The sequence below is a fragment of the Meleagris gallopavo genome, chromosome 4 (genome assembly GCF_000146605.3).
Source record: "Meleagris gallopavo isolate NT-WF06-2002-E0010 breed Aviagen turkey brand Nicholas breeding stock chromosome 4, Turkey_5.1, whole genome shotgun sequence".
Lineage (NCBI taxonomy): Eukaryota > Metazoa > Chordata > Aves > Galliformes > Phasianidae > Meleagris > Meleagris gallopavo.
In genome coordinates, this window is record NC_015014.2 from 44,306,390 (window position 1) to 44,317,981 (window position 11,592).

Genomic DNA, 11,592 nt, shown 5'->3' on the forward strand with positions numbered 1-11,592 from the left:
CTCACTCACTTGGTTGTAAATTCTTGAAAAGGAGAACTGAGGAAAATGCAGTGCATTAAGAACAGTTTCTTCCAAGTTTCCACATTCTTTAGGTTAGCACAGGTTACCTGGACTAAGCCACATAGCTTGAGTTGGAAACAATACAGAAATTGTCTGTACTTACTCAGTAGAAAATAAAGGCCTTGTGCTGTCTTCAGAAAACCTGTGTAAACCACTAACCAAGAATCTTTAAAAGTTAATTTCTAAAGAAATATCAAAACTACATTTGCCATCATCACGTGTCTCAATCACAACAAAAACTGAATTTCAAGATTATATAAAAACATTAAAAGGTTCAAACACTGAAGTTATACGTACCACTAAGAATTCCTTTTTGTCCACCATTTCATTGCCATCAGTATCAAACATGTTGAAAGCAATTCTAAAACCTGCATGTGGCTCTGCCAAAAAACAAAAATAATTATTTCTTCATTAATTGGAAAAAAACACATGTATGAAACCCTAAGAAATTATACAGCATCTTTTATAAAAACAAACAAACAAACATCCTCAGCTAGTTTAAATTAGTAAATTTGTGTACAGAGTAAATGCAAGTCATAACATCAATATAAAATATTATTAATATTATGAAAATGTAAAGGATGGTCACAAAGTCACAGATTATACAGTAGAAACAGAATATGAAAAATCCAAGAAAAATACTTAGAAGTAGTGGTGGTTCAGCAGTGGATAGAAATCATTAGCTCATGATTACAGGTATGTTTTGTTGGCTGTTTTTTTTAATATAATAAAGTTGCAGAAATAAACTTTCTATGAAAACAAAGAGTTTTCAAAAGACATTTTGAAAAAGTTTTTTTTTTTTGCAAAAACATGTCAAAACAAATGATACTTTGAAACAGACTCAAATTTCTTGTTTATATGTGTCAAGTCACAAAAATTTGAGATCAGCTTAAAATTTTAAATCAGTTCATAAACATGTGGACTCTGATGGCAAACATATGTGAAGTCTTTGGACAACATGCTTTGCAAGATGGATGAATTATGCCCAAATTTAGTCCAGACAACATGGAAACGATAGAAGAATTAATGCAGCAACTATGGATTGTAAGGGTTGAGCGTAAAGTTCCTGCTCTGTTTCACAAGTATTGAAATCAGTTTGACAGATTTTCTAAAATAAAATAGATGTTATTGACATCACTGTGTCATTGATATCATCCTTTACATAGAAGGATGTAAAATAATACAATAATGATGCATGTTTTCTCTTCTCCATATATTCAATGTCCTTTATGAACAGTAAATTCAGTACATTCAGGATAGACAACTAAAAATTTTATTGGAATATAAGAAAATAAACTTGGGCTCTTAACAGGGTTTTAACCTCAACCTTCTCAACAGTCAGTAAGAGGTGTTTTAAAGAATAAATGACGTAAAGCATAACACAAGATTCCTGTAGGACAGGAGAGGTTCAAACAAACAAAGATACATCTTTTCCATACTGAAATACGCAGGAGAGAACAAAAAACAATATTCTAATGCACAGCAATATATTCAGAGCTTAAAAATTTCTAAGGAAGGATTTTTGTTTGCCTTTCCTTCAAATACTTACTTGTTAAAATACATAAGAGGAATAAATATTCTGTGTAAGATATCACACCTGAAAACATCAATAGAAAAAATGATGTTATATTAGTTTTACATCGTCTTCACATCTTAAACTCAAATGTATTAAATCTATGTATAAGAACGAGCACTTTCATACATGTGGATATGCAAATTCTTTTTGTTTGCATTAGCTGACTAAAATATTGATGTATTTAGGTTCTTTTTTCTGTTGTCTGTTGGTCTTTTTAGTTTACCTTTGAGTATTCTTGGTGGTAAGTACGGTAAGTAAGGCAAAATAACAACTACAGTCAGTGGAGAATAGCTCACTAAAGAGAAGCTGATTAGATTCATGGTTTATTTGACTCTCTGAAAACCTCACCAATAATGACTGACAACACTCTAGCAGCATGAGAACATTTATTCTGAAAACTTGAACAGTACTTCCTCCTGATGCATACTGTTTGAAAACAGCTCTTGATTTTTACTATGTGCTTTGTAGGAGCATGTCCTATGTTAATTGAAGGCTTGGCCTAATATTACTGATGAAAGCACAGCTTGTTCTTTTGAATTCTCTTTATATGCACACCTTCACAATAATCACCTGTAATTTTTACTAAAGCTCTTATTAAACAAATATGTAGATTCTATTAAATGTGTTTAAAGCCTAAAGGAATCTGTGCTATTGTATTCCATGTTCAAAAGACCCATAAGGGTCTTCTGTCTAAACTTTTCATCCTTTGTTAGATGTCACTAGGCAGTCACAGTATTGAATAGCGCTTCTTTTCAGAAATAAAGAAGGCAAAATTTAAGATAGAACTGAAGTCAATATTCAAACAGCATGTCCAGTACTGTACGAGCCATACTGCTTCCCCTCCCCTAGCTCTTGGGTGTAAAGATAATGTTGCAGAATCCTGCAGTTACTGGCTGTTTTTTCCAAATCAAGTTCAAAATATGATGCCCATGACATCAGCATGGCATGCAGGCTCTTATTCTTTGCTGGTGAAAATGCATAGCTAATGTTGGTGACTACGTTGAAAAACAGTGTTTTGTAGCTGAGAATTTGCTCTGTAAACTAGTGCTATTGTGCTCTTTGTAGTTGTTGTGGTTTTCACAAAAATAAATAGGAGGCATTATATCCAGAGAAAGCAATGTAAATAGTATTATGATTTTTTTTTCCCCACTCAAACACATATAATTTAACCTTAGACACTGTATTATCTATATGGATTTCACAATTATTCAACAAATTTAATTTCCGTACTTCAAAAGCTGTCAAATTAAGAAACTTTTAAAAATAATATTTATAGCACAAAAAGTCCAAGTTAATTATTTATTTTAATAATATTCACAAGGACTTTCTGCCTTTCCAGCTTTGCACTGAAGATTTTAAGAACAGTGGTAAAACTCACCCCAGTTACTTCTTCATTTATGTTCTCCAATAACACAGCAGTGTATCAATATGTAGCTAGAATTCATACAGTACTTTGCAGAAATTCTTTGACAATACCTACTGAAGTCTGTTTGGACAAGCACCTATCAAGAAATTAGACACCTCACTGGTCCTCATTCAGTGATATAAGACATTCTTCAATAGACAGTCATTGTCTATACAATAAATGTAAAAAAATGATTTTTTGTTTGTTTGATGACACTTTCTTTGTTGCAAAACAGAGGAAGGAAATGCAATTGTCAGATCATCCACCACAGGCATGAAGAGAGCAATACAAAAAGCCTTGAAAGCATTCTCTCCTTTTGTTTGTACTGGTATATGGTAGCTGTAGACAGATAGTTCTGGTTGACTGCACTGACTGTTATGGGAGAGAGGCTCTGTAATTTCAATTGAACAGAAAGAAAAGCTTATACCAAGATCTGAAAGAATAGAAGGTCATTCAAGAGTAAAACATAGCAAGACCTAAGGACAGCTGGCATAAATTTGTGCAGTGCAACTAATTCAAATAAATCTATGGCAAAATACATTGATATAGGTCTTTACTACTTGCTTCATATTAAAACGTGCATGTTTTAAAGAAAATGAGTAAGATTAATCTGGGAGCACTCATGCCATTCTGTAATGAAATTAAATCAGAACGAAGGAGACTTGAATTCTATCCTCATTCCTTTCACCAACTTACTAAATGACTTTATGAAGGACTTCTCATCTATTGTATTAGATATAAAATATTGCATTTTATAGATAATGTAACAATTAACTTGCTTTGTAAAGTGTACTGAAAACCAATGCAAGCACTAACTTTATTACACTAGTTTTGATCCTCTTAATTCTATCAGCTTCTGTCAAATTTCACTAACATAAAACTTAAGTATTGTTGAATCAAGACTATATTTTGGAGATGTTTTATTACAGACTTGCTTTTAACTAATTATGTATTGACTTAACAGAATCTGAAGTTGAATTTTTATTTAATTAATATTTCAAGATTGAACTGTTCTGACATCAGCCTAGAGCAAAGAAATACAATGCAAACATATGCCAGTATCTGTGTCTCTCTGTAGCACTGGCTGCAGAGTTTCCTTCAAGGCAGGAAGGGTTAAGCACAGTTTACAATTAGAAATTCATGAAATTCAAGCCTGTGAGCTGCTCTGAGAGTAGGGGCTTATTGACTCCATTAACAGTCTTAAGATGTAGTCTGGGGTTGAACTCAATCTCTACAGGTACCTTCCAACCTCTGCAATTCTGTGTCTCTGTGAAACAGATGCATCAAATAAACGCACACATTTGTTTGGAATTTTTTTGCTGGTATGAATATTTTATACATCTATATTGTTTTTCCTTATAGCAATTACTTGTGGTTGCTTTTGAAATTTTCAATAGTCCTTTGCCATAATGAAAATAAGCAAAAGAATATGTGGTTTATTTATTATAAACAGCTTTTGAATATTCATACACAAACTATTACAGCTTTTTGAAGTGATAAATCACAATAAGGAAGAGAATAAATAAATGAAAAGATGAAACCCAAAGTGTGGCTCTTCCTTTATCAATAGTAAGAATTTTAAAGGCTAACAAAACCTTAATCTTCTGACTTTACATGAATATACAGTATTTCTGAAACTGTTTCAAAAAAGGTATTTATTCAATTATATCAGGGCCATTAGTGTCTTTAAAATAACCACATCATTGCACCAATTAAAAAAAGTGAAGACATTTAGTGTCTTTATTGGAATATTCTGTCTACATTCTACATATAATTTTTAATTGGAACAAATAACGTGAAATAGTCAAAATCAGTCTAATGTATTCTAAAATACCAATTCACTTAAAGACGTTAGTTGTAAGCTGACATGATTAAAACATTGCAGAGATTAAAGGGAACGTCTCTATTCAGTAAAATGTAAAAAACAAGACAATTATCTTTTTGAAGACGTGACTCAGGTTAAAGCACAACACTACTTCAGCATCAATAATTAATACATACGACAATTTGGTTCAGGAAAATCACCAAATTGTAGGGTCTGGAAGGGATCTCCATAGATCATAAAGTCCAACCCCCTGCAAAGCAGGGCCCCTACAACAGGCTGCACAGGTAGGCTTTCACATGGGTCTTGAATATCTCCGAAGAATAAGAATTTACAACCTCCTTGGGTAGCCTGGTCCAGTGCTCCATCACCCTCACTGTGAAGAAGTTCCTTTGCATATTAGTAATAAATTCTTATTCCTCACCTTTCTCATTAAGATTACGGAAAAGTTTGGATGACCCTTTCCAAACTGGTGGTGTCTCCATAAGGATCTGATTCAATTCCTAAAAAAATAAAATTAGAAAAATATTGACATGTATTTAAATGATTAAACAATGACATTAGTGGATTATGAGTAAGTGCTAGGAAATCAATATGAAAGGAAATGCTTGCCACTCTGCAATTTAATTTAATTTCAGTTTAGCATACTGACTTTGAGAAGTACTCAAATTTTGCATATATGATTAATCCAAAAATTGCTCATCTGAGAAAACTCACACGAATATTGTTTACAGAATTGGAAAGACACATAGAACTTTTATCAAAATCTTACTGAAGTCCAGGCAGGAGACTCATCCTTGGCTTCAGTGAACATGTGCAGCAGTGAGTAACTTCAGCAGCAAATACATTTTATGTTCTTTAAAGATACTTGACCTGAACCAAAGCAAACTTCACCCACGAATAAGAATATACTTTACTCTCGATACAGGGACACAGACACAGTTCTCTTGCAGTTGTACAAATATAAAAAAACCAGAAACTTAAGAGGCACTTTAATACCACAAAAGGTACAGAATGGCATTAGTATTTCAGCTGCTACACTTAGACAATAAAGAAACTCAGTCAGATATGAGCTGAGGAAGAAACTGACGGAGGTTTGAGGAAGTCAGTAAATCCAACACAACATGCTTGAGCAGCTGTGCCTGATTGATATTCTAGATTCAAATGTGTCTAAAGTGACAGAAAAGTAAGAAATTAAAACTTCTTTTTTTAATAAATGTTAAAAACTCGCTTTTTTCTGCCACTCTAAGTTCACATCATGAAAATGCATGGTTATAAGATAACATAGGAATTATTACTTACCTGCTTGGAAAGGGATCGCCACTTTTTAGTGCCTGCAACAAAAAACAAAGTTTGGTATAACTGAATTTTTTATATGTCTAATGCGGTGTCATTACAATTATAATGCATTCATACCCCATTTTCTATTTAAAAAAAAAAAAAAAAACAAAAAAAAGGTAATTTCCCTACTGCATTCAGATTGAAGCTACAGCCTGGTTCCTAAAAATTTTTATTATGTTATTAAAAAAGCAAGTAGCATAACACATACATGAATTCCTAATTGTCAAGAATCAATTTAGATGAATAGTTTTTATCAAAATCCAGTTCAGTGAGATAATATTTTCTACCTCCATAACAAACTATTAAAGCATTAAACAGGAAATAGAATGCATTTGGTTAACCTGTGGCATCAACAGTCTGAACTATCATTTAGTAACAGCAGTATTATTCAAATCATAGGGGAGACGTAGATTCCTGTCCCTACTTCACTATTTGTACATTCTAAAGAAAATGTAGGAAAAAAAAAATCCTTTAAACATCACCAGAAGCTAGGGCTCCTTTTAGCCACTCCTAATCACTCAGATTCATGCTTGCTGTTATAGCTGCTGTCAAGCTCTATTTTTTCTAAGAAATTTTCACAAAGAATCTGAAAGTTTCAGAACAGGAATTGCTTATCAGAACTGAAAGCTGATAATGGATAAGAGTGAGCTGATATTTTTCATAAAGCCTTAAAATGAAATATCCAGGAGCAGATGAATACACTGGCATTTGAAAACCGCTGTCCAGAAACATGCAATAATGCAGAACCTGAGATTTATCTCCAACCTCTCAAATCTTTGCAGTATTAAATTAAAGCACTGTGAATATGAAAATTCACAAAAGTACAAAAAGCTGTGTGCTATGTGGTAAAATGCATAACTTCTTGGTTGATAAAGGCTCATTATTACAGAGCAAAACAAGCTGTAGAATTAGAAATCCCTTTCTTATGATGGCCCCCATGCTTCTTTAAATAACAGTCATGAGACAGATGCCATTCACTAACTAGTTCATAGTTAGAAAGTGTCTGAAATTGCAGTTTTACATCCCAGTAATACCACTAAGAGTGTTTGCAAATCCTACCCCTACTACGGTGTACTATACCAAGTAACAACATACTATCGACTAACAGCATTTTACATACTTTTCAGTTTGATTATTTACTATTAATTAAAGCCTTGTCTCAAAATACTAAATAAAACCAAATAAAGTAACCTCCTTCACCATATTAATTGCTTTGTGTTTATGTCTACCATAAAAATAAATATATCTAGCTTTCTAATCAGATAATTTCCCATATGTTTATACCTAGATTTGTCCTTCCAGACATTCTATCTACATACATATTCTACAAATATTCCATCTACATGCATACTTTTTACAGCTCAGTATCAGGCTAGTTGTTTTTTTTTTTCTTTTAATATCTACCAAGAGTTAAAAGGAACAAAATATATTTCCTTTTCTTTTAACTGGCTTTCTAAATGTACAAATACATATTCAGATGATAAAAAAAAAAACTTAATCAAGCATGATTAGGGAAAAATAGATTTCTCTTGCAGTTGTACAAATATAAAAAAACCTGAAATGTAAGAGGTACTTCAACACCACAAGAGGTACAGAAAATTTACCCACATTAGGGAAAAAATACAATTTTTCCCTAATGATAATCTTTACTATGAAGTCATCAGCAATAAGCTAATTATACCATTTACTCTGTGTCATTATAACAGCTGCCCAGAGTCGAAAGTTGTACATTATAAAAGAAAAATGTACTCTTACCATATTAGTTAGTGTTTAATCAAAAAAGGAAGTGAATGCCCTCTTGACTTTTGTAGAGTTGACTCTATCTCCAAAGTAAATCAATCACAATAGATGCATTCACCCCATCACAGATCTCATTCAGGTCTAGTATTATTAGCTTTTCTACAAAGCGGACATAAAGAGCTACTATTACTATTCTTCAAAGGGTGATTTTGCTTTCTAGTCTTAATCCTTAAGAAGTCCAAGTGTATGTTCTTTTTAATTGCAATATATAGATATTTTAATATGTTGGCTTGCATGGATCCAATTATTTATCATTAAAAACAAGACTAAAATGATTCAAAAATACAAAATGTGTTATTTTATTCAGAAAAAAATACTTCATTTAAACTTGCTACCTTCAACAGAGCAAGACAGATAAGTGAGACTTGCCCAAACTGACAAAGCAGTACAAAAATTAAAACTAAATATTCAAAGATCAGAATCTGTAAGTGGCAACACCTGCAGGCTGTTTACTTCATTTATTACTTCTTATTTGTCAGCCTTTTGCCCAAAATTCAGCCCAGTTCTGCCGAAGTAACTCAGATAATATGATTTCCACCATAATGAAGTCATCTCCTTCTACTTAGTTACTGCCTCTTACACCATCCCTTAATCATTTCTGTCATGTAATCTCTGCTACTTGCATACAAAACTTCAAGGCATACAGGTTAGTTTTGCCTTCAGTCTCAGAGATTAACTGGATGCCTGGGAAAGACTTTTATCTAAGCCAGGTCTTCTACATTGAACTCAGAAGGGTTCCTCACTGCTTGAGCTCCTTATCTTTTCTCCTCTGACAAGACACACACAGAATACTCTTGAGATCTTAACACTTTTAAAATTATTATTATTTTTAAATCTGAAGGAGGGACGAGGAAGCCTAAATTTAATCAGTGTGGAAAAGTCTTACTAGTCTACCACTCATACACTGTCATAAAATTGAGCTGAAGTGCTTTTTTAACTGATATCCAGTACATGCCACAAATGCTCCATAACCATACATGGCTTTGCTATGAGATGGACTGGGGAAAAGCTGGTGAAGCCCAACTCCCTGGTCACAGAAAAAGGATCACCTGGGGATTTGGGCTGAAGAAGTAGTTATGAAGTGCTGACATGTAATTACATTAGTGTCTGTGAAAAGAGATCTACCTTCTCTGTTTCAACTGGTGAACAAAAAGGAGAATGAAGATTCGCTTCCTGGTAGGAGTTTTAGTTTTTCAAATTTTCACCATCTAAGCTCTATCTTCTGTCTTCACTATTACAAAAAGCGATTATATCTTCAGTTAAAAGTCAAGGGAGTTTTGATTACTGACACAATCAGCTGAAATATTTCCTGTTTCATTACAGCTAAGAAAATAAAGGGAAAAAAATCTGTAGAAGCTTTAACCTCTCCTCTGACTGATTTACCTTCTTTTGACTGTTCTCTATATATTAGTTTTCTTCCCTAAATCTGCAATGAGGTATTATATATGTCACATCTGAGCAAAGATTACTCACTTTTCTCAGAAGTTGTATGCTGCTACCAATGCACTAAAAGCCTGAGGGCCCAGAAATCAAACAAGATCAGCAACAGGTTATAATATTCACCTTTCTATTTGGTCACTCTTTGATATTTAAAGCAAAATAAACTGATTAAGTGAGCTAAAGTTGATAGTTTATTTTTCATTAAACTTGATTGATACATAGGGCAGCCTCTGTCTAATTTTAAATGTAGAAAGTGGATCCCCTGAGGACTGAAACTCCTACTCAAAGTATGTTATTTAGAATACCTTGATATGCTTGTAGAATCTCTGTAGTGGAAAACAAAACAAAACAAAAAAACAGAACAAAACAAAACACACAAAACCTCAAAACAACAGAACACCAAAACCAAAACTCAACCAACAAAACAACAACAAAAAACAAATGATACTGATGATGATTTAGAATGGCAAAAGCTATAAAACTATAAAATAACATTATTCTTAATTATTTAGGTTTCTTGCCTGCTTTTCACATAAAGTTCACAAAGGAAGGAAATTTTGCAGCACAACTGTCCTGCTTGGAAAGAATCCAGAACTGTAGCCAAAAGCAAAAGGTAAAAATGAACTTGCCTTTCACACCTATTGAGCTGTGTGTGACCTCTAAGACAAGAACATTTATCTAACGACTTTGGGGGGAAAACAATTCACAAAGTAATAACTATCAGGATGCTGACTATATGCATTTAAATACCATGAAAAATAAAAGGTGAAGACTGAGCATCTTTACATACCAATCACAAACAACAGTAGTAATCAAAAACAAATGGAAAAATAACATACATTACCATCATGTCCACAGAAATTTTATCAATATAGAACTTCTGCTTACGTTTCGGTTCATCATTTGTGACAGCCTGAATGAAGTCATATGGAGTCATATACAGCTGTCCTTCAAATTCTAAACTGGCAAACCTACGAAACCGCTGCTCCCGAGGTGTTGCGTAAAGGTGTAAATCTTCAAGGTCTGATCTGTTTTCTGTAACCTTCAAGGACAGAAGGAAACAGTTTAAATATATCATCTTACAATTGCCACTGCCATTCCCTACAAAGAAACTCTAAATTAAAAAATGATAATCCATTAAGTCAAATCCATCCAAATACTATCCATTCAATAAGAGCTTAAGTGAGGATGTCACCACTATCATTTTCACTCTTCCACAATTTTAGCAAGTCATCACATAAGCTAAGCTCATGGTCTTAAAACAAACAAAAACTTAGGTTCATAGAAAAGAAAGTAACGCTAACTCAAAAAATCTATGTAACTTAAAAAGACTCTGTTAGACTCTGTTAAAATTATTTGTGGTCTCATATTTCCAAAAGAAAATAAAATACTTTTTAATTGCTTCTTCATGTAGAGCACAGCTGTTGATGGTAATAGGCAAAAAATCTCCACAGTACTCCCCAGTGCAAACCTTCTGTGATTACTACTGTTTCAAGTATCCACTGCAATCAAAGCTACGCACTGGCTATTTGTAAGCTTGGTAGTACAAAACTAACTCTCAATTGTTACATCTTTATTTGATACTGTCAAAGATTTAAACAGAAAATATGTTACCACTAACTGAAAATTTTCTACAGCTCACAAGCTGGCAAGCTCCTTTGCAGAATCAAGAACTTGAAGAAAATGCACGTTTCTTAATTTTATTTATGTATTTATTTTAACAGAAATGAAAAATATCAAAACCAAACTGATTCAGAAAAGGACAAGCAATGACACAGGTAATTTCTCACAGTATGTAAAAAGAAGAATGCAGCATCTTACCAGTGAAATAACCATTCTGCCATTGTCATCATTATTCTTGTCATTTTATACAGTATATGTAAAATACTTCATGTATCAAAATTAGCAAAAAAGAGGCAAATGGTAGCAATAACTTAACTAATATCTATTTGTCTTTTCACTAAGAAAATATCTAAATGTTTTTCGTGTTTTTAGAGAACCCTCTCTTTTAGTTTAAAGCCATTATCACTTGTTCTATCACTACACTCCTTGATAAAGAGTCTCCCCATCTCTACTGTAGGTTCCTTTAGGCACTGGAAGGCTGCTCTATCCTTAGAGGCAAGACAAAACAACCCCCTCCTCCCCCCC

General features: G+C 33.1%; 1 protein-coding gene across 1 annotated transcript; it reads right to left on the reverse strand.

Annotated features, from left to right (window-relative positions):
* Positions 1 to 281: 281 nt before the first annotated feature.
* On the reverse strand, positions 282 to 11,027 carry LOC100538782 (calcium uptake protein 3, mitochondrial-like). Its single transcript, XM_010710164.3, has 5 exons — positions 10,333 to 11,027; positions 6,166 to 6,197; positions 5,288 to 5,366; positions 1,610 to 1,657; positions 282 to 440 (listed from the first exon to the last, which is right to left on the reverse strand). Exons 1-5 carry the CDS (start codon positions 10,520 to 10,522, stop codon positions 313 to 315), a joined length of 477 nt encoding a protein of 158 aa, XP_010708466.1. The 5' UTR covers positions 10,523 to 11,027; the 3' UTR covers positions 282 to 312.
* Positions 11,028 to 11,592: the final 565 nt, after the last annotated feature.